This window comes from Brassica napus, chromosome C3 (assembly GCF_020379485.1).
Source record: "Brassica napus cultivar Da-Ae chromosome C3, Da-Ae, whole genome shotgun sequence".
NCBI lineage: Eukaryota > Viridiplantae > Streptophyta > Magnoliopsida > Brassicales > Brassicaceae > Brassica > Brassica napus.
Window position 1 is genome coordinate 32,534,704 of NC_063446.1, and position 25,808 is coordinate 32,560,511.

Genomic DNA, 25,808 nt, shown 5'->3' on the forward strand with positions numbered 1-25,808 from the left:
AATCAAGCTTTGGTGATCTTTGTCATGTTCTCTGGTAGATTTAGTATGTATTTGCTTGTGTGTGGGATATTTTGGGAAATGAATCAGGAGGTGGAATGGGAAATAATTCGAGAATTTTGATAAAAATTTTGATAAAAATTTCAAAATCCTGTGCGGGTAACATTTTGATAAAAAATGAGGACCATTGCTTGCTCCACTTCAGACTTTGTATTCCAAATCTATAAAGTATGTATAGGTGTGGGAAATCACCTTGTAACCAGTCGTTTTGATTACCATATATAGGCCACTATTTGTTATTCATTTTAAGTGATTATGTTTTCTAATTCCAAAAAACTTACTATCAGATCAGAGATGGTCCTGGGCATAATCAAAGTGAAACATTGGCATAAAACCCTCAAATTTTTAAAAAAAATTATGGAAAAAAATTCTTTCTCTGAGTTGTGTCTTGCTCTTAAAGACTGCATTAATCAAAAGCTTTTATATGTTTACCCTCTTTGCTGCATCACGTTTTTGATTTTTATTATATAAAAAAAGTGGATAACTATATTTCTCTTAACGTGTAGGTTTTGTGTGTCGGTGACTTAGAAACACAATATATAAGTCTTTTAGTTTACTTGTACTCAGAAAATGGAAGCTATAGACTTGAACGATGATACTCAGAATGATGTGATGGATGAAGATATAGAGGATCATGAAGTTTTAGAGGATTCAGAGGCTAACAGAGGCACACAACCGAGACAAGTTCAGTCCCGCCGTAAAGTCTCAAGGTGCTGGAGAAAGTTTACTATACTTGGAGGAAGGCTGTCTGATGGTACAACTAAGATCAGATGCAACCTTTGTAGAAGGTTTTACTTCTTAAATCTTCGCAAGAATGGAACCTCAACTCTGACTCGTCATATGAAGGTATGTCCAAAAGCTGTTGGAACACCTAGAAGTAGTCCTAAGAATGTGGATATGATGGTGTTTCGTGAGATGATAGCTATGGCCATTATTGAGCATGATCTTCCTTACAAGTTTGTAGAGTATAAGAGGATTAGAATGACTTTTACTTATGCTAATTCCAGTATTGAGTATTGGAGTAGAAACACAGCAGCTTCTGATGTGTTGAAGATTTATGAGAATGAAAAGCAGAAACTTAGGAAAATCATTTTGCTTGAAATGGTAATGCTTGTGTTGATGTCTCTGCCCTTACATACAAGTTATGAGAATCATTGAATAACTCCAAGTTGCTATCTTTTTTCCTTCTTGCAGGCTGAAGACAAGTAAAGAAGCTGGAAGCTGGAGCAAAGTGAATCATGATATCAGAGTTATAACTTTTTTTTTACATAAAACAGAGAGTTATGAAAAACTGAAGTCTATTGAATTTAATTTACATCACATTTGTATTCAGAAATTTTCAATGACATTAAAATTGAGTTTAGATTGAGTTTATACAAATTTTCTATAATTTTTATTTTCTATAAGTATATAAGTTTGTAAATTGAGTTTACAATAATTGATTATGAACAAAATTGAGCTAATTGTTAAAAAGAATAATAATGGGTGGTCTTGGATTATTTCCAATGGGTATGGGCTAACTTGGGTGTGGGTGTTTTTGGGTATGGGTATTAAATGGGTGTGGGTGTTTTTGGGTATGGTGTTAAATGGCCCAACTGTACACACCCATTTGGGTGTGGACCGCCCAACTTGACATCCCTACTTGAGAGGTACTGATATTAAAATGTGATTTAGTAGGTTTTATAGACTAAAATTAATAAAAGAGATAACACATTAACAGCTAACATCATGAATTGCAATCTTCCTAACCATGTTCATGTTAGTTCCTTGTGAAGAAAACAAGAGCGAACTCACAGTTGAAATGCAAAATAGCAATCAGTAGTAAGTACAAAAACGAAAAAACGAAAAGTTGATAACATATATCCAAAACACACGTACGGGATCAGTCTCAGTGTCATTATCCACATGACACAGGGTGTGTCAACTGCAGACTTAGCCAAATAATATAGTAACAAAATATGAAATCCTGAGCTCCAGCATTTGATCCATGCGCTGAATATTTCCACGAGAGGGAACCAGACCTTGTTGAATGTCTACATCTTACTACAAGCTAGTTAGTACCTAACAAGTGAATTCGAGGAGGTTTAAAGATGAAGTCTATAATCCCCACAAACCCTAAACAACAATATGTACTAGTCGTTTCATCTCAGCTGTCACTGGAACTGGGGACCTCTAACACAATGGTCGAAAACCTTTTTCAGCTGAGCTAATGACACTCTTGAGCTTCTTAGACACAAGTCGACATATCAAATTACGAACAAAAGTTTCCGTCTTAAAAATAAAACTGATAAATGGCTTCTCCGCAACCAGTTTCATCACCCTCATGGATTCTCTCTTTCGAAGTGAAAGCGATTAAAACTGTAATATCTGGCGTCTCCACTTTCTGGTGCTCGAGCTTTATTCTGCCGAAATCCTGCATCAACAAAATAAATTCGTTGTGTGGTCAATTTTTGTGGAATGGGAACATTGAAGGACATCATACAGCTCGAGAGAGTTGGGAGACAGTAACTCTCACCAAGGATCAGGGTGGTTTGGGAATTAAGGACCTTCACAAATGGAATCTGGCGTGCATCTTAAAGCTAGTTTGGATTATCTTCTTTCGTCCTAACTCGGTCTGGGTCTACTGGTTTAAAGAGGTAATACTCAAAGGTGATGTCTCTAACTACTGGACAATAAGCACTAGTACTAGACATTCCTGGTTAGCGAACAAGATGATAAAGGCTAGGGAGTTGATTTACCCGTTGCTTAAAAGGCGAATAGGCAATGGTCAAAGTACTCGATTTTGGTTTGATAACTGGACTCCTCTTGGGAAGCTATACACGGCTCTAGATGCAGGAACTTCCCGACTAGGCATACCGAAGATGGCAACTGTTGCGTCTCTCTTCACTTCAGGATCCTGGAATTTGTCGTTCGCTAGGACTGATGCTCAGCTTGCTCTGCAGATTAATTTAACAACGGTAACTCTTTCAGATCAGGAGGATCAATATGAATGGATGATAGAGGGAAAAACAAGGATGAGATATAAGACAGGTGAGATGTATGATTACCTGAAAGGTGTTCAACAAATGGTACCATGGGCTAGAGTAATCTGGATCTCCTATGGAATCCCGAGGCATAGCTTCCTCTCTTGGTTAGTCATGCTGGATCGTTGCCCTACAGGAGATCGACTCAATAGATGGGGATTAAATGTGGATCCTCTCTGCTTACTATGTAATACTCATCCAGAGTCTAGGAATCACCTGTTTTTTGAGTGTGGATTTAGCGCCGATGTTTGGAGAAAGATAGCTCATCGTTGTCAGCTCCAACCTCTCACCGTGTGGGGAGATATTATCCTTCAACTTCAAAGACTACTGAGAGATCGAGACTCTCGCCGACTAACTCTACTGGCGTTTCAAGCTTCCGTTTACTGGATCTGGACTGAGCGTAACACAAGACTGCACCAACAACTCTTCAAAACTCCGGAGACTGTCTTCTCAATGATAGACAAGCAGATTAGGAACAGACTGCAGAGCTTTCGACATGCAAATCCAAGGGCATCATCGGCGATGACTCAACTGTGGTTTCTCCACTCGTGAAAAGAAAAGGGAAGAAGACAGATCGCGATCGCCTCAACTCTGTTCTTTCTCGACACTCCATTGCTCAATCGTAACCATCCAACTCTCTTCTTCTCACCACTGGACCTCTCTGTTTACTGAGGTTTGTAGTTCTGATGATATGTATTTTCTTTATGACTGGGTTCTGCCCATAACAAACTTAAACCTATAGGTTTGTATTATTTTATTTTCTTTTGTTGTTTAATATGAAAGCCTTTTTAAAAAAAAAAAAGAAGAAGTGAAAGCGATTAGAGCATGCAAGCCAAAACGGCATCGTTTCTTAGTCTTGTGACATGCCCAAGTTCGTCATATGATAGTCGTTACATATGAAATGATTTAGTTAATTAGAACTTCAATGAGTTGTAATTAGAATTATAGTTATTAATTCCTTAGCAAAAACAAATTTATTGACCGAATCAATTCAGTTAGACAAATAAAGAAGTCATGGATTTTTCAAGATCGTTTTGACTGTTCTTAAGATGTATTCAAATCTTATTTATTTACTAACTATAGTTACGAATTATAAAAAAAAATATCAAAATGATGTAATAAAATTTAGGAAGATTTGTTATTTAATTATTTAGAATCTTTGATTTCACAATATTTTTTTAAAAGATAAGAAAGAAAAAGTTATTCCTTAATTTAAACCATAATGGCGTAAATGTTACAATTCACTTGTCGCATTACAGTATATATTATTCACGCCTTTACTTTATATTTATATTTTGAATCAATAAATCGCTTTTTATTTGTTAAAGTAATATCATAGTTTGGTGCGTCTCCAATCTACCCCGCAACTTGCGGTGGTAAGTCAAAAAAAAAAATTAGACACGTGTTCGATTCTGATTGATCCAACACTCACAGCCTTCAAATCTTATTGGTTGATACACATCACCCGTTTGTTCTCAAATATAATTATCACCCCTAAACTTTACAAGTAATCACATGAATGCCATTATGGTAACAGTCCTCATTTTAAATATTTTTTTCTTTAATAAGGAACGATGACTAAAAGTGTATCAGATCAAAAAGTGCATCTATCATAAGTACGGTCAATCTTCCCCTTCCATTTAGCAGGGCCCACATGAGTAAACGACTGAAATTACATGAATGCCATTCAATCGCACCGTCAATCTTGGTTTCCACAATAACTTCAGTGGGCCGCGTGGTAGCTGATTCTGACATCAGTATGCGTTAAAAGGAAAGGTGATTTAAAAGGATTCATTTTAGTGTCATCCCCTTCCCCACTTCCAACCAAAACATAATCAAAATATTAAAAAAAAAACAATTATTAATTAAATATATATTTTTTTTACCTTTCTCGAAAAACAAAGCCGTGTTGATATTTGGAGAAGAAAGAGATTAAAAACTTCATATGTTTCTCCTTCTCAACTTATTTTCTCTCTCCTAAACCATAAACCAAAAAAAAAACTGCGAAAATTAAAATGGAATCATTCATGGAAGAACTTTTGAACTTCTCTGTACCAGAGGAAGAAGGAGGAGCGGTTGTTCGTTCGCCGAAGAATATTGCTCGCCGGAAAACTGGATTACGGCAGACGGAATCCTTCGGTTTATTAAATCCCGACGACGAACTTGTAAGTTCCTTTCGAAAGCAATTTAAAAAAATATCCCGACCGTTTCGTTACATACATGTTCGTTGGTGTGAAACGTTTTCCGGTGACTCGGCCGAGTCAAGTTGACTCGCCGCAGGAGAGGTTAGCCGAGTCACGGCGTTTGGGTTGTTGACTCAGTCGGTTTCGCCTTTATTAATTGTTCTCTATCCCTATTGGTTAAGTGAAACGTCATGTGTGGACGTTTCTTTTTGGCCGGTTTTGTAAAGACGAGAATACCCTTGGGTTTTTTGCTTTGGCTGAGGAGTTTGTTTGAGGGTGTTTTTGAGAATATACTTATTATGAGAGTCATTGTTTCGTGAGCTGTCACATTTAAATTTTCAACCATTTTTCGAATTTTGATAGCATGCCTTTTTTGTAAATATTTTTTTTTATTATTATTCGATGCATCTCAATTATTTTTATTGTAATAAACACGAAATGACGTAATTACCCTTCTATTTTCAGGGAGAGGGAGAGGTAGAGGAAGAAGATTTGGAGTGGATATCAAACAAAGATGCGTTCCCCGTCATCGAAACGTTCGTCGGCGTATTACCGTCGGAACATTTCAGTGTCTCGTCGCCGGAGCGAGAAGCGACTGAAGGAAAACAGCTGAGTCCGGTCTCGGTACTTGAGACGAGTAGTCAGAACATCTCTATAACTACGACGACGACCACCTCCAACAACAGTAGCGGCGGTAGTAACAGAAGTGTCCCGACCCCGACGATGATTAGTTGCTGTGCTAAGTTTAATGCGCCCGTTAAGACAAGAAGCAAGCGTAGGAGGAGGGAGGATTTGAGAATTTTGTGGACAGGGAACGACGAGCAAGGAGGAGGAGGAGGAGGATCGCAGAAGAGGAGGATGACGTCGGTTGCGGCGGCGGCTATGGGAAGGAAGTGTCAACACTGTGGAGCGGATAAGACGCCGCAGTGGAGGGCGGGACCATCGGGACCGAAGACGCTGTGTAACGCGTGTGGCGTGAGGTACAAGTCAGGGAGGCTTGTTCCAGAGTATCGCCCTGCTAATAGCCCGACTTTCTCGCCGGAGTTTCATTCGAATTCTCACCGGAAGATTGTAGAGATGAGGAAGCATGTTGTGTCCAGTGATGGTGGTGGTCGGCAAGATTGTGGTTAGAACTTGTTAGGATAATTTTCTTGTTCTTGAGTTTGTTTTAGGGTTTTGCAGTTGGAATTTAGTTTTTAAATTTTTTTTACCTTTTTAATTTGTGAAATTAGGGGTAATTATTCATTAGGAGATACTATGGTCAGTCAATGGAAGATTACTTTCTCCTTTTACTGTTTATTTTGTGCTAGTTAAAAATAGAAGAAAATATAAGTAAGTTAATGTTGGATAACTTCATAAATTGACCTTTTTCGATGTCTTCTTGGTCCCAACCAAAGATTATATTTTCTATGAGAGATATTGGAAATGCGAGGCAATTTTAGGAATTTTCTGTATGTCTTGATTGAGTGGTTCACTGATTCTACTTTTGTCTTTAATTACTGACAGATTCTCTAAAAATAACGTACAGATATGTTATTGGATAAATATGTATATGATATTTTACTATTTTGTACTTAAGAAGATTATGAAGGGTTATAAGGGCCAAATGTGATGTTATTCGTATTTTATCACAGATAGAGAAATTCAGATTATATATGGGTGAGAATAAAAAAGAAGAAATGAACAAATTATCAACCACTTATCAACTAACAGCCAAACCTATTAAAGTCCGAGAAGTTTTGGGCAAATAAACCGAATCCGAAAACCCGAACCAAATCTGATCCGATAAAAATGAATCTGAACAGATCCGAATCCGGCATAAATACCGAATGGATCTTGTTTTATGGTATTTTGGATTATGGATATTATCCGAACCAAATCCAAACCTAAATGGATATCCGATAGAACCCGAAACTTTCAAAATTCGCAAAAATAATTTGTGACAAACATGATTTCAATTCCCAATATGTATTGAAAATATATTGAACATCTAAAATAATTATCTATTATACGAAGATTGATGGTTGAAGGTGGTGGTTGAAGGTTGAAGTTTTTAGATTTTGGTTTTGTTTTCATTGAATAATGTTTTTTATTTCATGAGAATTTGGTTTTCGTTTTATACTTTCATTTATTTGGTTTTCTTTCGATCAATAACTATGTTTAACTTTCATTTGATTTTGAATTATCACATTTGATGTTCCTTTTTTTTGAACCGATTTTATTTATGTTTTGGTTACAAAATAGGTACAAATCAAGTATTTTAAAATCGAAGAACCGACTTTACTTATTTTTTTGTTACAAATTTGATATAAATCAGATACATTTAAACCGAAGAACCGATTGGGACCCGAAACCGAAAGTACATCGGGTTGTACCGGTTCTTTGAAGATTTACTAACCCGAACCCGAACCCGAACCCGAACCCGATAGAACCCGAACCGGTCCCGAACCAAATTTTCAGATAACCCGAATGGGGCTGATTTTGATAAACCCGAAAAATCGAAACCCGATTGGATTAAACCGAAACCCGATTGGGACCCTGAATGCCCATGCCTAAACAAAACAATAAAAAACTATTTTTGTTTCGGTCTCAAATATGTATTTGTACGGCTAACTCCGTTTCAAAATGATTCATACTTTTAATTTTTACATATATGTTGATAAAATATTAAATTTTAATATTAATATTAAATTTATATTTTTATGATTCTTTATTTTCCATAATTCTAGACCAATAAAAATTTAATTATATCTATTATTTTTTAAAATTTACATTGATAAAAATACATTAAAATAAAAAAAAATAGTTTTTAAAATAGTTTTTTTTAAAATATGTATTTTTTTGAAACAAATCAAATACATTGTATTACTCGATGCCATCGATAACTTGTCCACTAGCATAATTATGTTGCGGTGGCTCACTGCAAAATCGCATTAATCACAAATCATTGTATATTAACTTTGATATTGCTTATATGATAAACATAATCGTCAATTACATAGCTAATATCGTCATTATCACAAAGCCATTAGTCTATTATGTTTGATTTGCTTAAAGTCAGAAAGAAGATCGTCAATATTGTTTTCAGAAAAAAAAAAGATCGTCAATTACATAGTGAATATCGTCCCTTGTAATACAAGATTAAGTTACTTTAGATTACAATAGAATTAATTAACATCATCATCTCTTGAGACAAAACTTGATGATGTAACCACTTCCTGATTTTAATAATTTAATTTTAATGTGATAATAAGGGAATTAAAAAAGGGTTAGACAAGTAACGTATGATTGAGGAGTCAGCATGTGTGTGGAGTAGTAGTCACATGGGAGTTGATAATATCAGTGCACATGCCTTTACTCTTCTTCCTCCTAATTCCACCAACTCCATTGTCTCCATTCCACGCCATGAATTATATCATCATTTTTTCTATAACATTTTGTTTTTTTTTTTTTTTTTTGTAACTGTATAACATTTTGTTTGAGAAAGAGTTTTTTTTCTCTCTGTAATATCCAACAAATATATGTGTCTACCATATTTTATTTCATTCTATATATGTTATTGTATTTTTCTCCTTTTGTACCTTTTTGGCTTAAAATCTCTCTTTTTACATGTACACAGGGGAGAGGCAAAGCCAGACGTTTTATGATATGTGTAAATTACTAAGAAGAAAAACATAATAGGTAATCGACTTGAGAATATGTGAAGGCATGACATGATTTTTACCATTTTACCTAATAAATTCTAATGGGTTTAGGCCTAAAATTTTAAATATAATTATTTTTTATGGGTGCACATGCATCCACTACCCATAACCTACCTTCGCCCTTGTCTGTATACAAAACTTGCTAGAAATCAAGTGATTGTCGCATAATAGTTTTGTATTGTTGATCAAAATCGGACACATGATAGTTGATGAATAATGATATCTTTTCGTTTTGGCATGAATAATGATATCTTTTAAGCCATGAATTGATTTCGACATAGGATTAGGTAGATCAAAAATTAATTATTTTTATTGCATACTACATACATATCATCAGCCCGATAAATATGACTTGATTTATAAGTAAATATTTTTATCTAACAAGATATGCATCTAACTATCTTTATATAGGCAACCCAACTCGTTATTTCTATAACAAAAAACACTCAACTCGTAGCATAGTTATCATTTATATACTAAAACACAAGTTACCTAACAAATTAAAATTTGACATATGAAAAATACAAAATATTATAAAAAATTTCAGGACAATCCTAAATTTCTCAGTATATTGCATTCACGTTCAAAACCATTTGATGATCACCATTTTCAAACTGTTTTTTCCTCTTTCAATCTTTTCTGTCAAAGCAACATATTTTTATCTCTGTCAAATCAAAACATCAACATGTTTCTTCCTGTCTGTTTTTTTTCCTGCACCAATTCAAACGTCTTCTTTCTTTTCCTTTATACCAATTTAAAACTTTATTTATCATTGCTGACTCAATCGACAAGATATAAAATTACGAGAAGAAATTGACAATGGTATGGTATTTTTGAAGAGATTCAGTTTTAGATCACTGCCTGTATATAACTTAGAAACTTCCTATCTCAACTGATTTGCAGGCACATGCACAATGCACTGTAGGTCACGGTTTGAAGAGATGAGATGGAGCAAAATCAAAAATATTCTATTGAAAAGGGACTAAAGGGATAATCATCATGTTTTGGCCTCACAGAGAAGGTTTTGCATGTTTTCTACTATTTACTACTTTTCTTTAATTTGTTGATTAATATTTAATTTGTTGAATTAATTATTTTTCAGCATTCATTACAGCAGTTGAGTTCGACCCTAAAACTATTCTTGGATCGAGCTTAGATGCTCCAGACAGTCAAAATTTAGTCTAGAGCTATATATTTCAACCAATCGAGCTTTTCTTTCGTTAAAAAACGCACAGCAAAAAAATCTCTATACAATTAAAATATGGCTGCATGAAGCTTTATTTCCAAAGCAAAAAGATAGTACTTTACAAAGCTACAGCAAAATAATCTAACATAAAATAAATTTACAGGCTAAACTCTACAGCCAAAAACATAAAGCTACATAACTTGCATTTCCAAATCCAAAAGTAAGTTTACTTTACTTAATTATTGCTAGACAAGTCATTATAATTTAATAAAAAACAAACTAAAGGTGTAAAAAAAGTTATAATGTTAAAAAAAATCTTATAAATTTAACAAACTATCAAAATAAGTAATGTCAGTTAGTTTGAAATGTACATGTGCTCTTACAAAAAGATGTTAGGTGAATTAACATAAAAATAAATGCAACAGTTACTTAAAAGTGTAAAAAAAATAAACTAGCAAATTTGTTAGATTCATCTTATTTAAATTTACAGTAAATCATATTAAGTATATGTTATTATAAAATCATCAAACAAAATTAAGGGATCAAATAAATCATTTTAGTTATATTTTATATTTTGTTATTTTAAAAAGTTTTACAAACATATATCCATTTTACAATGATATTTGTTTTATCCCTTCAACTACTTTGTTTCAATGTAGGAACCTCTATTATTACGTGCTACTGTTTACTCCCTCCATTTCAATTTAAATGTCGTTCTGGAGAAAAATTTTCGTTTCAAAATAAGTGTCGTTTTATGATTTCAATGCAACATTTATTAATAAGATTCTTTTGTTTATTTTTTCATTGGTTGAAATATGGTTAGGTGTATGAGTAATGATGTCTTTATTTTGAAAATGTACAAAATTAAACGTTTTCTTAATCCGTGTGCATAAGTCTAAAACGACAAATAAAGTGAAATCTATTTCGGATACATTCGGGTACCCGAAATACTTCGGTTCGAGTTGGGTTCGGTTTCGGTTTTTTAGATACCAAAATTTTGAGCCCGTTCGAATATTTAATCAATTTCGGTTCGGGTTCAGTATTACTTTTTCGGATCGAGTTCGGTTCTTCGGATTCAGATTTTTTGCCCAGCCCTAATTATGACAATGATCAAATATTTTATTTTAAAAGTAAATTAAACTGTGCACAGCAAAGGCAGTAATACTAGTATTTTACTAACTAGCATAATCAAATTTTGGAGGAAACGAACCGAGACTATTCTGCAATTTGAAGAATCCTAGATCAACATAAATACGCTACTCTTTTCATCTTTTGACGAACTGTTGTATAGAAGATATTCAAGATAGTTGGTGATAATATAGGCAAAAATAAAAGAAAAAAGTTTTGTGATAAAAGAAGAAGAGAAGATAGTCAAGATAGTTGCTCAAAAACATTAAGAAACAATCGGGCCGAACTGGCAGTGCGTTCTTTGTCGTACGTAAGACCTTAACCAAAATAATGGGTCAAATATGTAGCCTACGTGCGAATATGCAAAATCTCAACCTAGTACTGTTTATACCCGTTTGATATTTTTGTACTGAAAAATGACCATGCTTACATATTATCAAATTTACAACGTAAACAAAAAGACACTCTATCTTGTCATTAATATAAGGGTTGGGCATTTTGTCCGTTAAATTCGATTCGTTATTCGTTTCGATCTGAAATTTTCGGATATCCGTAAACTTTCACAACAAAGCAAATACTAAAAATTAATATCCGCTAAAATAGAAATAAATCACAAATATTAAAATTTTGGGAAGAAGATATCCGCTCCGATCCGACAATATATAAATACATGTATATCTTGATTATATTTAGAGTTTTAAATGTATAAATTTATATAATTATTTTTCTAACATATGATTATGATTTGACAAATTCTATTCATATTATTACTTATACTAAAGTATTATATAAAAAAGAGAAAAAAACTTATGATAATTATAACTTTTTCTTAAGTTTCGTCTTATTCTAATTGTTAACTAAGTTTAAAATTTACAAAATATGTAGTTTCACTATTTCTTTTAATTTTTATTTTATATATCATGCGAAATAATATTTTATAAAACAAATTTGTATCAAATTTTCAAGATTATATGTATTAATCAAAATGCATGAGATATCCGTAAGTATTCGTAAATATCCACAAATATCTATTTATTTTCTCGATATCCGATTTTCCGGATATCTAAATTTTTTCGAAGCAAAGCAAATCGAAAAATTAGATATCCGATGTGTGCCCAGCACAAATTAATATACAAAATATTTCAAAATTCAAACTGAGAAACAAATGTTTGATCAACGTTGACTTATCAAACATGACAAATTGACAACGCTTAATTGTTTTTACTACTGTTGACAAGGCTTAATTTTTTTTCTTTATTTTAGCAAGTTAAACAAGCTGATCTTTTCCTACGGTTTATCACTAGTTTGGAGTTTGGACTTTATACTAGTCTTATTTCAAAAATGAAAAATGTATTCAAATTAAAAGAACTCAAAAGGTAATAATAATACGATGGCTTTAGCGAGACTAACATGAACATCCAAACGCATATACCTATACGGCTATACAAACTAAGCTCTCTATTGAGTGGTCACACTCTTAGCTAGATTCCTCGGCTGATCAACATTGTGACCTCTCAGAACAGTCAGATGATAAGCCAATAACTGTTCAAAAAACAGCACAAAGTTTAACTTACAAAAAAAACAGAACATACGATATAGATCAGATGGTTTTTACCTGTAATGGCACTATATTAACAACAGGCTGTAAACAATCTTCCACTTGTGGAACCTCTATAGCTCGACAAGATCCACTCGAGCTCACAGACGCTGCATCACCTTTTGAGCACATCACTATTAACCTCCCTTTGCGTGCGTGTAGTTGCTGAATCACGGACTGTTGTTTGCTGAAACAAGCATCCCGAGTGGCGATCACAGCGATGGGTAGATTCTCATCAACTAAAGCTAAAGGCCCATGTTTCATCTCCCCTGCAAGTATCCCTTCGCTGTGCATAAGCGATACTTCTTTTACTTTCAACGCTCCTTCTAATGCTGTTGCGTAGTTGTATCCTCTCCCAAACACAAGCAGTGACTGCTCGTCTATCAACAGTTGCGCTAGATCCTTCATTTCCTCGTCTAGCTTTAGTACTTCCCTGACCTTATCTGCATTCAAGTATTATATAAACTAAACACAAATTGCTTAAAAGACAGTCTTGAGAAGAAGCCCACAACTTACTTGGTAAATCAAGTAGCCCATCAACTATAGCTTCCCGTCTCGTTTGGCTGGAGATTGTGTCGCTTCCAATTGCTAAAGCTAGCATTACCATCACCACAATCTGACTTGTGTATGCCTAGTGAAAGCAAAAGTTGTTTAAAACTTCAAATCTTTGAAATATATTTATATTCAGACATTCAGGAATATTACCTTTGTACTTGCAACACCGGTCTCAGCTCCTGCGTTGATATGGACACCACAGTGTGTTTTCCTAGCTATGGAGCTCGCAACGGTGTTAGTTATGCCGACACATAACGCACCGTTTTCCCGAGCATACTCCAAAGCAAGTAATGTATCTGCGGTTTCACCAGACTGACTCACAAACACCGCGGTGTCCTCTCTGTATATGGGACCTTGCCGGTCCCAAAGATCACTAGCAATCTCCATGCTAACTGGTATACCTATGGAAAGAACTCGAGTTAAGCAAAGTAGTACTGACTACTGAGCATATTATCCGAAACCAGCTGGAACCAAATAGGAAAAACCAGACCGAAACTTACAAAATCCCGAACAGTTCCTATTTTTCTAAATCCAAAAAACCAAAACCAAAAACCAAAACCAAACTAGAACCGAATCGAGAACCAAACTGGTACCCCAGTATTCGAAATATAATAAAATATTAATTATTTTAATTTTTATATTATAATATAATTTATAAATAAAAATATCCAAAAACCCGAATTACTTCAATATTTTTTTCGTTTTTTCTATGTTTAACTTGGGTTTCAGGTTTTTCATTTTTTCTTCTTTAAATCCGAACTATTTCTAATTCGGTTCCACTTCGTATTTTATAAAAGAACAGAAACCTGACCCGAATCAGACATTACCTGAACCGACCCGACCCAAAAAATGTCCAGTTCCTAAACGGGTCTTAAACACCTCAACCCGAACAACCCGAACCGAAAATCCGAATGCTAGCACTAAAGCAGAGTGGAAACAAAAATCAAGAAAAAAACATATTATTGTAGTAGTAATTACCAGAGAGTTCTTCCAGGATAGGTCTAGATGCAAGAGCGGCGTTGTAACTTGTCCCGCACCCTATGAAAACTATACGCCGGCTGCGTCTTATGGTCTTTAAGTGATCTTTCAACCCACCAAGGAGGACTGTTTTCGGTTTGCGTGAACCACCGCCACGTATAAGCCGGCCTCTCATTGTAGTAGTTAAAGATTCCGGCTGCTCATGGATTTCTTTTTGCATGTAGTGATCATATTTTCCTTTGTTTATTTGCTCGACTTCCATCTCTAGTACAGATAAAGCACGTTCCACTGAAGCAGGCCTAGATGAACCGTTACGCCTTTCGAACTTGAGTATTGACACGCCTCCATCCTGTGGATAAAAGTGGAAGTGGTGAAGACATATCTAAAGAATGTGCATAGGTTGTATAATAAGGGAATAGCCTCATATCTACTGAAAGACGTGTCAAGATATTTATTTACATGTTTCAGTTGCTACTTAGTGATCAGACCCGTTAGTCATATGCTAGAATTCAACATTAATACTTGATGAGTAATACCTTGAGATGAACAACTTCGCCATCTTCAATCACCAAAACTTTCTTTGTATGCTCAACAAGAGCGTGCGGGTCACTTGATAGGAAAAACTCCTTGGGATGCTCATTCTTGGAAAGAAAGTGGGCATCTTTGAAAACATGATTATTGCTCTTGTCTTGATCTAGCTCCTAGGAAACCATGCAAAAAAAAAAAAAAAAAAAAAATGAAAATGTACCGCAGTTGCTTAGGTATGGAAGAACTCAGAAAGGTGCCGAAAAATATTCAAAACTATCACTAATAATATGTTCCAGATTGAGTCTTAAAAATGCAAAACTAGGACCTACTAAAAAGAATACCCTAGAAGTTGCTCTAATGTTACATTGCTTGATACATACTAACAAAGAAGAAATCTCAAGTTCGTGTGATATAGTGCGGCCGAGAATTGCTTACTTTAACGCCTAAAAGCAAAGGGCTACCACGCTTGCAGGCAACTAACTCATTGGGATAATGCCAGCTTTTAAAAATAAGAGCATAAGCTCCCTCGAGATGTCTCATCACTTCAAAGACAACTTCACAGAAAGTCACGGTCTGTTCCCCTAGAGAGCATAAGAAATAGAATGTACCCCGTCAAATGTGAAAAAGCTAATACAAATATAACTACTCAGTCTAGAGAAACACTTACCTTCTTCATTAGCTTTGTCGAAAACAAATTTAGCAAGCTTGGGAATGACTTCGGTGTCTGTGTCCGAATCAAAAGTAAAACCATGCCTGACTAATGTTTCTTTCAGTACCTGAAAGCAAGAACAATAACGAAGTCAATGAATTAAGAAGGGATTAACAAAAGCGAGTAAGGAAAGAAGAAGAGAGAGACCTCGTAGTTGGTGATGACGCCGTTGTGAACAACCAAGAAGTCATCACCAGGACCAGAGGACTGAGGATGACTGTTCCTCGGAGCTGGCTCACCGTGAGTAGCCCACCTCGTGTGTGCGATTCCCGCGTGGAAATAGAAAACCTCGTCCAAGTTCAAATCTGTATTCGTAATCTCTGCAAATCCAAGGCAAGAAAACACAATCAGATCACAAGAGAAGAAAGATTGGAAACGAAAATGAGAGAAGAGTGAAACCTTGGTTGACGGAATTGACGAGTGATTCGATGTTGCCAGCCTGGCGAAACACGAGAGGAGGAGGAGGAGAAGAGGTGGAGTGGAGAGGAGAGAGGGAATCGTCGATGGCGATGCCGGCGGAATCGTAGCCACGGTACTCGAGACGACGGAGGCCGTTGAAGAGGACCTCGAGAATGTGCTGTCTCTCTTTGTTCGCGTGGAAATTCAGATACGCGAATATTCCGCACATTCTTCTTCTATGATTTATTTCTCTTTGGCTCTTTCAAAAAAGTTTCTCTGAGGGGTGGAAAGAATGAGAGGGAAGATGAAGGAAAGGGAGGGACGGTGTGAGTGAGAGAATTTTCTAATTTTGACTCAGATTTGGGGCTTCACTTGTAAATATCTCCCAAGATTTTGGATATTTTGGTCTTCCCCACTTGTGTCAGAAACAGTGACGTGGCTTTATGTAATTGGATGGAGAGCGAGAACAGTCTACGCCTCCTCGCACGTGGACGATGATGGTGCGCGCCGCTGGTCACGTGGGATTTCTACTTTTATTTGGTCATGTTTTTTTCTTGTAAAGGCCCAACAACCCAATTCGTGCATATACACGCGTCGATAAAGCCCACTAAAGAGTGCTGCTATTTTTTTTTCTCTGGACAGAAAGCAGCCAATGTTCCAGCGAAGTCTTTACAAAACTTCTGCTAAATCTGATTGGTTTTACTCCCAAAAACACTGGCCAACTCCCCCAAAAATCTGAGAGTGGCGTCAGTGAGACAATTCACGAGGACGGTTAATAATAGTGAAACTGCTCAACTCAAGACCAAAAACAACAATGACCCGGTGATAATCTCCAGCTCTTCCCCATTTTCCTGTCCTTCTCAGCGTACTTCTTGTTGCAGAGAATGCTCAAAGTAAATATATAAATTATAAAGAGTCATGACGAAAGAGATTACGAGTAAAGGCTCAAACTTGATGACAAGTTTTGTATCAAATACAAGAAATAATAATTAAGGCAAGTTACAAAGCTTGAACATCAAATATATACATAAAGAGTAGGCTAAGATAAAACACTGATGACAAGTTTTGTATCGAATAATACAATCCCCCTCCAAAGCAAGTAAACATCTTTTCTCAAATTGATTTCTTCGTACCTAAACTCTATCCAATGGTACTACTAGGCACAGTCCAGCTCCCTTCATACCCGACATTGTTTCCTCCACGATGCCTCTTCTTCATCGATGCAGCAGAAACCGAGCTCCCATTGGTGTTGGAAGTCAGAGAGCTTTCAACAGAACAGTTGGTTGTTGTGATGTTGCTTTTGTGGTCTATTGCTGCTACTTCAAGCTCGGACAAAGACGGCATCATCATCATCATCTTTGTTGCATCAAAGTATGGGACTGTTGTTCCTTGAGAGTTATTAGAGACTTTGATGGCTAGCTCCGACAGCTCTTCCCTAGCTGTCTCAAGCCCAGTAAACATAGCAGCTTGCTCGTCAAAGGCCTTGCAAGCTTTCTCGAGAATCGTTTGTAGGTATTTCCCTTGGGCCTCTATCCTTACCTGGAGTCTCCGTTGCACCTGCCCATGCTAAAAATACTAATCAAAAGGTTTGCACTTTAACAGCATATCATATTAGCAGAAACTCCTATAAAAGTTATGACTGTTGATTCAGTCTTATTAGGTAGAAAGAGTCTTGGCTATGAACTTATGATAATCTTGCTAATGTAACTTCGTCTGTTCAAGAACAGCAGCAAGAGAAATGAAGAAAACTAACCTCCAATTGCTCGTGCAGTCTTCTTTGAACTTCCATTTGAGCGCGCAGAGCTTCAGTGACTTGGTAACTCCTGGTTTGGCAAACAAATAAAGAGGTTTATAAAATTGTAACTCGCTAACCAGTGGCAAAAAACAGTAAGGAAATAAAAGTGAACTGTAACCGTACTCGTTCTGTTCCTGCGCAGCTAGTTTCAATGATGACGGTGAAGAGGAACCTGTGTCCTGACTCTCCCCAACACAAGAAGCTGCAGCATCAAGTTCACAGAATCAATGGAAGTCAACGAGACATGGACACACAACTAAGATTCATCTAAACAGGGTTCCCAACCAGATTTTATCGGTTAGAATCAGTTTCAAGACAATGAGCAGTTTACTTATATAAATATATATTTTCTGACAACACCAGTGACAATTTAACAAAAGAGTCCGTTGAAGAGGGTCCAAACAGCCAAAGGGATGAAGGAGGCGTTGGCAAACAGAGATAGAGAATAAAATACCATCCTTGTTGGAGTTGTCAGTTGAGTCTTTACAAGCTTGCCTCCCTTGCCGAAATTTCTGTCAGAGCAAAACACATACAAAGGAGAGAAGCATTAGATTAATCAAACACACCCAAATGGAGCATTACTGTAACAATGACATAACTAAAGCTTAACTTAAGTCTACAGTTCTAGCAAATCTCAGAATCTAAGGTACTGCGTCTCAGTACCCAAATAGCTCAACCACATAAATCTAGAGATGAGCAAGTAAAGCAGAGAGAAAGACCTGAAGATGAGATTTGAGGTGGTAGAGGGTGAGACCTTTCACTCCCATTGTTCTCATCAGAGTTTTGGGCGTCGCTTCTGCAAAAGAATTAAACAACTGTCAGTAACAACAAGACCAAAACCCATTTCTAATCAAAATCACAAACCCTAGAAACGAGTCCACGAACTGAGCAACGAGAAGACTAAAAGGAGCCACCTTTCACCAAAATCTTAGGCTAATCAGTAAAAAGGTACTCACTTTCGGGACCACCGAGCTCCGTGACGGCTTCAACGAACCTCTCATGGAGCTCCGCCGTCCACCGGAGACGGGGTTTCGGGTCAGTGGTCAAGACCAAACAGGCGTCTCCGGGAAGATTGGTTCCGTCGAGAGGTCCATGGTACTCACCGCCGTCGAGAGGAAGGGAGCGAATCGCCGAGTACATTTTTTCCAATTGCGCCGCCTGTTTCCCGAGAAACTGAAGGAAGGAAAGTGTTTTTAGGGGAAAGAAAAGTTGGGTGGTTGTTGAGGAATTGGATCCGGGTCAAACCTCCGGGTTTTTTTTAGACAGCGACGAGACGGGTGGACAGATTTGGACGTACCCTCTCTCTCTCTACCATTATACGTGAACATTAATGATTACATTTCTTTTTTATTATTCTACGAACGAACGTTATTAACAATTAACCTTATGATTAACCAAAATGTCATTACTTATGTGTCATCATGAGAATTATTCTCACAACCTTTATTAAATAATCCTTCTTTGCTTAGACTAATTACATGTAATGCCATTATTTATTATTTGGATCTTTTCATACAATATACAATATGATTCTTTATTGCATTACTAAAAACCAATTGATAGTTGTAAATAATATATGAATTGTGATTACATTACTAAAATTATGGTGTACACTGACGGTTATTAACAATACACTTAGACAACTACGAAGGTTGTCTTTTCCAAATGTGGTGTGGCATAATATTAGTGTATTTTTTGATGTGTATACTGCATTATTTTACAAATTCGTAGTATAATATTAGTGGATTCTTCGATATATATGTTGTATTATTTTATAGAAGTTAGCATACATTTAGTGTATTTGTCTTAGCTATTATATCATGGCTATATAAAAAATTTCGATAGCTAAGACAAAAATCCATATTTTTATAATATATTGTTAATAATCATGTTCTTGAGTGATTGTAAAATACATTCAAGAACGAATTCCATATTAAATTGTTTGCAATCCCTTAACTTTTGCAACAAGTCATTTTTATTACAAAATTAACATAAATGCTGACAGACATCAATTTGGAAATTTATATAATTCTTTCTGGTTAAGTTTAAAGTCAAATATCATGTTCTTTACGATTCATAATGATACATGACATTTTTTAGGGACACTATTCATAATTATGTTCTACTATAAACATTGGTATGTGCCATTAATTTTGATTAATTTGTTTTGTATTTGATGGGATACGTGACATTTATTTTGGGATTGAGCAATAGAAACTCGATTATATTGTAAAATCAAAATATCGTATGTAAAAATTTTAAACGCAATCTCGAATGATTGTAAAATACATTCAAAAAGGAATGACATATTAAATTTCTTTCAATCCTTTAACTTTTGCAACAAGATTTTTTTTATTACGAAATTAACATAAATGACATATTAAAGGAATGACATATTAAATTAACATAAATGCTGACAGACATCAATTTGGAAATTATATAATTCTTTCCGGTTAAGTTTAAAGTCAAATATCATGTTCTTTACGATTCATAAATAATACATGACATTTTTTAGGGACACGATTCATAATTATGTTCTACTATAAACATTGGTATGTGCCATTAATTTTGATTAATTTTTTTTGTATTTGATGGGATACGTGACATTTATTTTGGGATTGAGCAATAGAAACTCGATTATATTGTAAAATCAAAATATCGTATGTAAAAATTTTAAACGCAATCTCGAGTGATTGTAAAATACATTAAAAAAGGAATGACATATTAAATTTCTTTCAATCCTTTAACTTTTGCAAAAAGATTTTTTTTATTACGAAATTAACATAAATGGTGATAGACATTAAATATGGAAATTTATATAATTCTTTCCGGTTAAGGTTAAAGTCAAATATCATTTTTAATATGGACTTCTTTTATTTTGGCTCCTTTCAAAAATCCATATTTTTATAATATATTGTTAATAATCATGTTCTTGAGTGATTGTAAAATACATTCAAACACGAATTCCATAATAAATTGTTTGCAATCCCTTAACTTTTGCAGCAAGATTTTTTTATTACAAAATTAACTTAAATGCTGACAGACATTAATTTGGAATTTTATATAATTGTTTCCAGTTAAGTTTAAAGTCAAATATCATGTTCTTTACAATTCATAAATGATACATGACATTTTTTAGGGACACGATTCATAATTATGTTCTACTATAAACATTGGTACGTGACATTAATTTTGATTAATTGTTTTCGTATTTTATGGGATACGTGACATTTATTTTGGGATTGAGCAATAGAAACTCGATTATATTGTAAAATCAAAATGTCGTGTATAAAAAATTTAAACGCAATCTCGAGTGATTGTAAAATACATTAAAAAAGGAATGACATATTAAATTTCTTTCAATCCTTTAATTTTTGCAACAAGATTTTTTTATTACGAAATTAACATAAACGGTGATAGACATTAAATATGGAAATTTATATAATTCTTTCCGGTTAAGGTTAAAGTCAAATATCATTTTTAATATGGACTTCTTTTATTTTAGCTCCTTGCATATAATACTTTCTATAATTGTATGGAAATGTACGAACAATTAGGGATTTGCAACATTCCTTTGTGGCAATGGGATATTCATTTTTTTTTCAAATCTCCTGGGTCAGAACTTTATTAGTTGTGTATATATATCATACTATCCTAATATCTACGGTATTACAACATAAACGTTTCAAAACTAGCAAAGAAAATAAGTGGCATGAATTTCATCTCTGACTTGAGCCAAAGAAGTCTTTGTGGAAGATGGGTGAAAGTCATAAAACTTTGGAATCAGTATTCGGCTGCTGGTGAAGAGACCAGTGAAATGGTTTTCATATGCTATATATTCTTTAAATCTTAAAAAAAATCAAATGTTACTTCTGCTAATCCATATAGGGGTGTTCAATTTTGATGTCGGTTCGGTTTCTTCGGTTTTTTCGGTTTTTCGGTATTCCAGTTTATAAAAAATAGCTACCATATTAAAGACCATATATATTTTGGTTTGGTCCGGTTTATATACAGCCAGTTTCCGATTTATTTGGTTTTATACCAAAATACCATAAATATAATCTTTTATAACATTTTGTCTTTAATAACATTTTGTTTCAAAAAAAAAAATGATCTTTTATAATTTTGTAAATTTTACTTTATATAATTAAATATTGGCTTTAATAAAACACGAAGATACTTTCATTTTTAAATAGACTATTTTATTTTACAATTTAAAATAATTAGTAAACATATTAAGTTGATAACAATAATATTTTCTATTTTTTTTTTTTTTTTTTGACAGCAAGAAAATTTACAGACTCATATAGACTCTGTAAACCAATGTGGTAACTCCGCATCCATGTGTACGACGAAAGACGGTTGTGTCCGAGCACTACGTGCCAAGCGATCCGCCTTTATGTTTTCCGTCCTTGGAACATGAACAATCTCTGAGTTGGTAAAGCTTCTTCTCAAAAACTTAATGTCATCCAGGTAGCTTTCAAATGCCGGCCATTCTTCTGGTTCAGAAACCATCTTCACCAATTGAGAACAATCCGTTGCAAACGTGACCCGGTACTGTCGTAAGTTCTTCATACACTCCATTGCCCAAATTAGAGCCTCCAACTCCGCATGAAGAGGTGAAAGACTTGCCCTTACATTTCTTGCCCCTAACAAACCCTCAAACTCCGGAAGCGTGCTGAACCAGCCTTGTCCTGAGAAATAATCCTTGTCTTTCCAAGAACCGTCAATGAAACACCATCTTCCTGTAGTCTGTGAGTTAACTCTGAACTGCGCTTCAGGGGCCATCCTGGAATCATTAACAATTTGTGCCTCCGCCCAAAGTGTTGATTCCAATTCAGCTAAGTTTAGCGTTTCTCTCGGGTCAACATCAATATTACTAAAAACTTTATTATTCCGACCCTTCCAAATGTACCATAGAATCCATGCAAACTGATGATCCTCCATTTTTGGATTAACTCTCCAAAACAGATGATCCATATTAGCAAATATCGAGCCCAAAGGGAAAATATTTGGGTTCGATGGAATCTTAGATAGTGCCCACACTTGTCGTGCCGGAGGACATTCAAAAAACACATGATTTATTGATTCTTCCGGATCACCACACCTTGCACATCTTGTATCTCCTTGTATTCCACGTGATTTTAAATTTTTGGTCACTGCTATACAACCTGTCAACAACTGCCATAGAAAATGCCTTAACTTTGGAGGACACTTCACTTTCCAGCAGAATGCCTTAAGAATATCCACGTTGGGTCCATAAAATTCTGGTTGTTTCTCCTTATCAGGATATATCCTTTCAATTTGATACCCTGATTGTACCGTGTATCTTCCATTTTCAGTGAAATGCCATCCATTTCTATCATCCAACAGATTTCTACTCAGAGGAAGACTTTCAATCATTTTTGCATCATTGGGTTCCACCAAAGTCCTAATTGCCTGTAAATTCCATGTTCGGGATTCCTGATGAATGAGGGAATCCACTGTGAGGTCCGGGTAGCTATCGTGAAAATTTTTGTTTGCTGGTCTCGGGCGAGTGGATGGGAGCCAGGGATCATTCCATACTGAGATAGATGACCCTGTTCCAACCCTTTTAATTAGTCCTTTACAAACCAGAGATCTAGCAGAGATAATACTCCTCCAGCCATACGACGGGGAATATGAGCGAATCGGTTCCAGGGGTGAAGCATTCCTGTAGTACCGTCCTTTGAAGATTCGCGAGAAAAGAGAATTTGGCTTCTCAATCAGCCTCCACAGCTGCTTTCCCAACATTGCTGTATTAAAATCCGTCAAATCCTTGAAACCTAGCCCACCATGATCCTTATGGGCACATAATTTATCCCATGATTTCCAATGCATACCCCTTGTACTTCCTCCTGGGCTCCACCAAAACTGAGCTACTGCACTCGTTAACTTCTTCACTATAGCTTTCGGTAGTCGATACACCGACATCACATGATTTGGCAGAGCCGTGATAACCGACTTAATAATCACCTCTTTTCCCCCTTTTGTAAAAAATCGAAGAGTCCAGCCATTCACCCTATTATTCAGACGATCTTGTACAAAACCAAACACTTGAACCTTAGATCCCCCTAAACTTTCTGGCAAACCTAAATAAGAACCCATACCTCCTAGGTTCTGAATCCCCAAAATATCTCTCAACTCTTGCCTATTGGATTCCTCAATTTTATGTCCAAATTGAATTGAGGATTTCTGAAAGTTGATTTGTTGTCCTGATACAGTCTCATACTCCTTTAGTATCCTAAGAATAGTCTGACACTCTTCTTTGTTTGCCTTACAGAAGAACAAACTATCATCTGCAAATAGCAAATGAGAAACTGGTGGACACGCTCTTGCTACCTTCATACCAGTTAAATGTTTCTCCCGCTCCGCTTTTTTTATATTCGTGATTAAAGCCTCAGTACACATAATAAATAAATAAGGAGATAATGGATCTCCTTGACGTAATCCCCGCTGAGGTAACAATAATATTTTCTATAGAATAGAAAAATTAGCAATCCATAATATTATTAACTAAATATTAGTGTACATATATGTCAGCGTAAAAAAAATAAAATTTTTTTTTTTTATTTGATAAAGATGAAATATATCTTTTGACTTAAAACAAAATATTAAATTAGTAAAATAAAAATTTTAAGTATGAAGACCATATCAATAAATAAATTATGTATATGTTACTAATTATATTATAGAATTTACATATAATTATACAACATATTTTCATTTTATTCGCTTTGATCAGTATAATTAGTTTATATGCCAAACCATATCCATATAGCGCATTTAAAAAAAAGATAACATCCATTCGGTATATTCGGTATTACCAAATTCAAAACATTTTTTCTATTTCGGTTCGGTTTTGCCGGATTGAACTCCTAAATCTAAACCATGTATAATATCTCACTATTGCTTTAACCTATTCAATATCTATTGATTAAATTTATAATTTTTTTTAGTCTACTCATCCCGCGCAGGGCGCGGATCATCACCTAGTTATTGATTAATCATCATCATTTCTTATGTCATTTTAGATCCTTTGTTTAATTTTATTAAAAGATGATATGATTATTTTGGCTTTTATTAAATGGAGTAATAGATAACCCAAGATTATGAAAGCATTAAGAGTGGTTTAACTGGTAACAAAAAAAAAACAAGTATGAACAGTGAATTCCTCTTTATTCTTTGAATTTAACACTATTTATAAGATTTTCGTTTTTCAATATTCCTTTTCATGACCGGGTGATTGTGGTCGAGAGGTAAATAGACGAGACTGACATGCCAACATGTTTCAGGTTCGATCCACCTACTGTGCAAAATTAAGTCACAATTATCCTGGTCACCTAACATAGATATGAGCATATGCTTTAAAGCCCATTTGAATACCCGAAAAAAGTCTATCCGTGAGCTGCTTCTCCCCTTGGAGATTAGTCTGGGTCTCTTCCTCCATGGACCTTGGTTAATCAAAAAAAGAGAAAAATATTCCTTCTCATTTTTTTTAATTTTAAGAATAGTAAATTTTTTTTTATTACATCCGGAAATGAAAAATAAAGAACACGGTTTCCTACTATTTGTTCCTCTTCATTTATTTTTTCTATGTTTATATTGTTTTTAGTTGTCCCTAACTAAAGAATAGAAGAAACGAGTAAAGGTAATATAATGGTATTGTTGGGATGTCACTATATATATGTGTGTGTGTATTTAACCTTTTTTGAAATTAAATTTTATTCTTTAAACTTCCCAAGGATCTGTGTGAGAAGTTAACTAGTGTGATGATTGAATTCTGGTGGGGTGGAAGTGCTGAGAAAAGGAAGATCTCTTGGGTGGCTTGGAAAAAGCTATCTAAACCGAAGGAACTCAAAGGAATGGGGTTACGTGACATTGCATGGTTCAATCAGGCTCTGCTGTGCAAACAAGCATGGAGAATATGGTCTCAACCTCACTCCCT

General features: G+C 35.1%; 4 protein-coding genes and 1 long non-coding RNA gene across 6 annotated transcripts; 2 read left to right on the top strand and 3 right to left on the bottom strand.

Moving 5' to 3' along the window:
* Positions 1–2,348: 2,348 nt before the first annotated feature.
* LOC106413427 lies at positions 2,349–3,632 on the top strand. Its single transcript, XM_013854209.1, has one exon. The coding sequence runs from the start codon at positions 2,349–2,351 to the stop codon at positions 3,630–3,632; it is 1,284 nt and encodes a 427-aa protein (XP_013709663.1).
* Positions 3,633–4,490: 858 nt separating this feature from the next.
* Positions 4,491–5,100, bottom strand: LOC125583940. Its single transcript, XR_007320949.1, has 2 exons — positions 4,967–5,100; positions 4,491–4,828 (listed from the first exon to the last, which is right to left on the bottom strand). It is a non-coding gene; the product is annotated as an uncharacterized LOC125583940 (long non-coding RNA).
* LOC106415968 (GATA transcription factor 1-like) lies at positions 4,945–6,549 on the top strand. The gene is made up of 2 exons (XM_013856781.3): positions 4,945–5,245; positions 5,729–6,549. Exons 1-2 carry the CDS (start codon positions 5,096–5,098, stop codon positions 6,392–6,394), a joined length of 816 nt encoding a protein of 271 aa, XP_013712235.1. The 5' UTR covers positions 4,945–5,095; the 3' UTR covers positions 6,395–6,549.
* A 6,065-nt stretch (positions 6,550–12,614) lies between these two features.
* Positions 12,615–16,390, bottom strand: LOC106416280 (glutamine--fructose-6-phosphate aminotransferase [isomerizing] 1). Its single transcript, XM_013857138.3, has 10 exons — positions 16,048–16,390; positions 15,796–15,968; positions 15,607–15,715; positions 15,375–15,520; positions 14,948–15,112; positions 14,412–14,760; positions 13,584–13,834; positions 13,395–13,509; positions 12,897–13,321; positions 12,615–12,823 (listed from the first exon to the last, which is right to left on the bottom strand). Exons 1-10 carry the CDS (start codon positions 16,274–16,276, stop codon positions 12,740–12,742), a joined length of 2,046 nt encoding a protein of 681 aa, XP_013712592.1. The 5' UTR covers positions 16,277–16,390; the 3' UTR covers positions 12,615–12,739.
* Positions 16,391–16,978: 588 nt separating this feature from the next.
* On the bottom strand, positions 16,979–19,058 carry BNAC03G43430D (protein PHR1-LIKE 2). 2 transcript variants are annotated; one of them, XM_013856821.3, is made up of 6 exons: positions 18,799–19,058; positions 18,562–18,638; positions 18,297–18,354; positions 17,966–18,044; positions 17,801–17,870; positions 16,979–17,604 (listed from the first exon to the last, which is right to left on the bottom strand). In XM_013856821.3, the coding sequence occupies exons 1-6, from the start codon at positions 18,980–18,982 to the stop codon at positions 17,188–17,190; spliced, it is 885 nt and encodes a 294-aa protein (XP_013712275.1). In that variant the 5' UTR covers positions 18,983–19,058; the 3' UTR covers positions 16,979–17,187. The 2 variants fall into 2 exon arrangements, with proteins under 2 accessions (XP_013712275.1, XP_013712274.1); XM_013856820.3 differs by having other exon boundaries at positions 16,979–17,613.
* Between the last annotated feature and the right edge of the window lie 6,750 nt (positions 19,059–25,808).

Bases quoted from the DNA above. Each gene is read 5' to 3' on its own strand.
- LOC106413427 (XM_013854209.1), top strand. From the start codon at position 2,349: ATGGCTTCTCCGCAACCAGTTTCATCACCCTCATGGATTCTCTCTTTC.
- BNAC03G43430D (XM_013856820.3), bottom strand. From the start codon at position 18,982: ATGTACTCGGCGATTCGCTCCCTTCCTCTCGACGGCGGTGAGTACCAT. The intron at 17,871-17,965 runs GTACGGTTACAG...TTGCCAAACCAG, and splicing joins GCTGCGCAGGAACAGAACGA to GAGTTACCAAGTCACTGAAG. The intron at 17,614-17,800 runs GTTAGTTTTCTT...TAGTATTTTTAG, and splicing joins GACTGCACGAGCAATTGGAG to CATGGGCAGGTGCAACGGAG.
- LOC106416280 (XM_013857138.3), bottom strand. From the start codon at position 16,276: ATGTGCGGAATATTCGCGTATCTGAATTTCCACGCGAACAAAGAGAGA. The intron at 14,761-14,947 runs GTATTACTCATC...TTTTATCCACAG, and splicing joins GCGAAGTTGTTCATCTCAAG to GATGGAGGCGTGTCAATACT. The intron at 13,322-13,394 runs GTAAGTTGTGGG...ACTTGAATGCAG, and splicing joins TGGGCTACTTGATTTACCAA to ATAAGGTCAGGGAAGTACTA.
- LOC106415968 (XM_013856781.3), top strand. From the start codon at position 5,096: ATGGAATCATTCATGGAAGAACTTTTGAACTTCTCTGTACCAGAGGAA. The intron at 5,246-5,728 runs GTAAGTTCCTTT...TTCTATTTTCAG, and splicing joins TAAATCCCGACGACGAACTT to GGAGAGGGAGAGGTAGAGGA.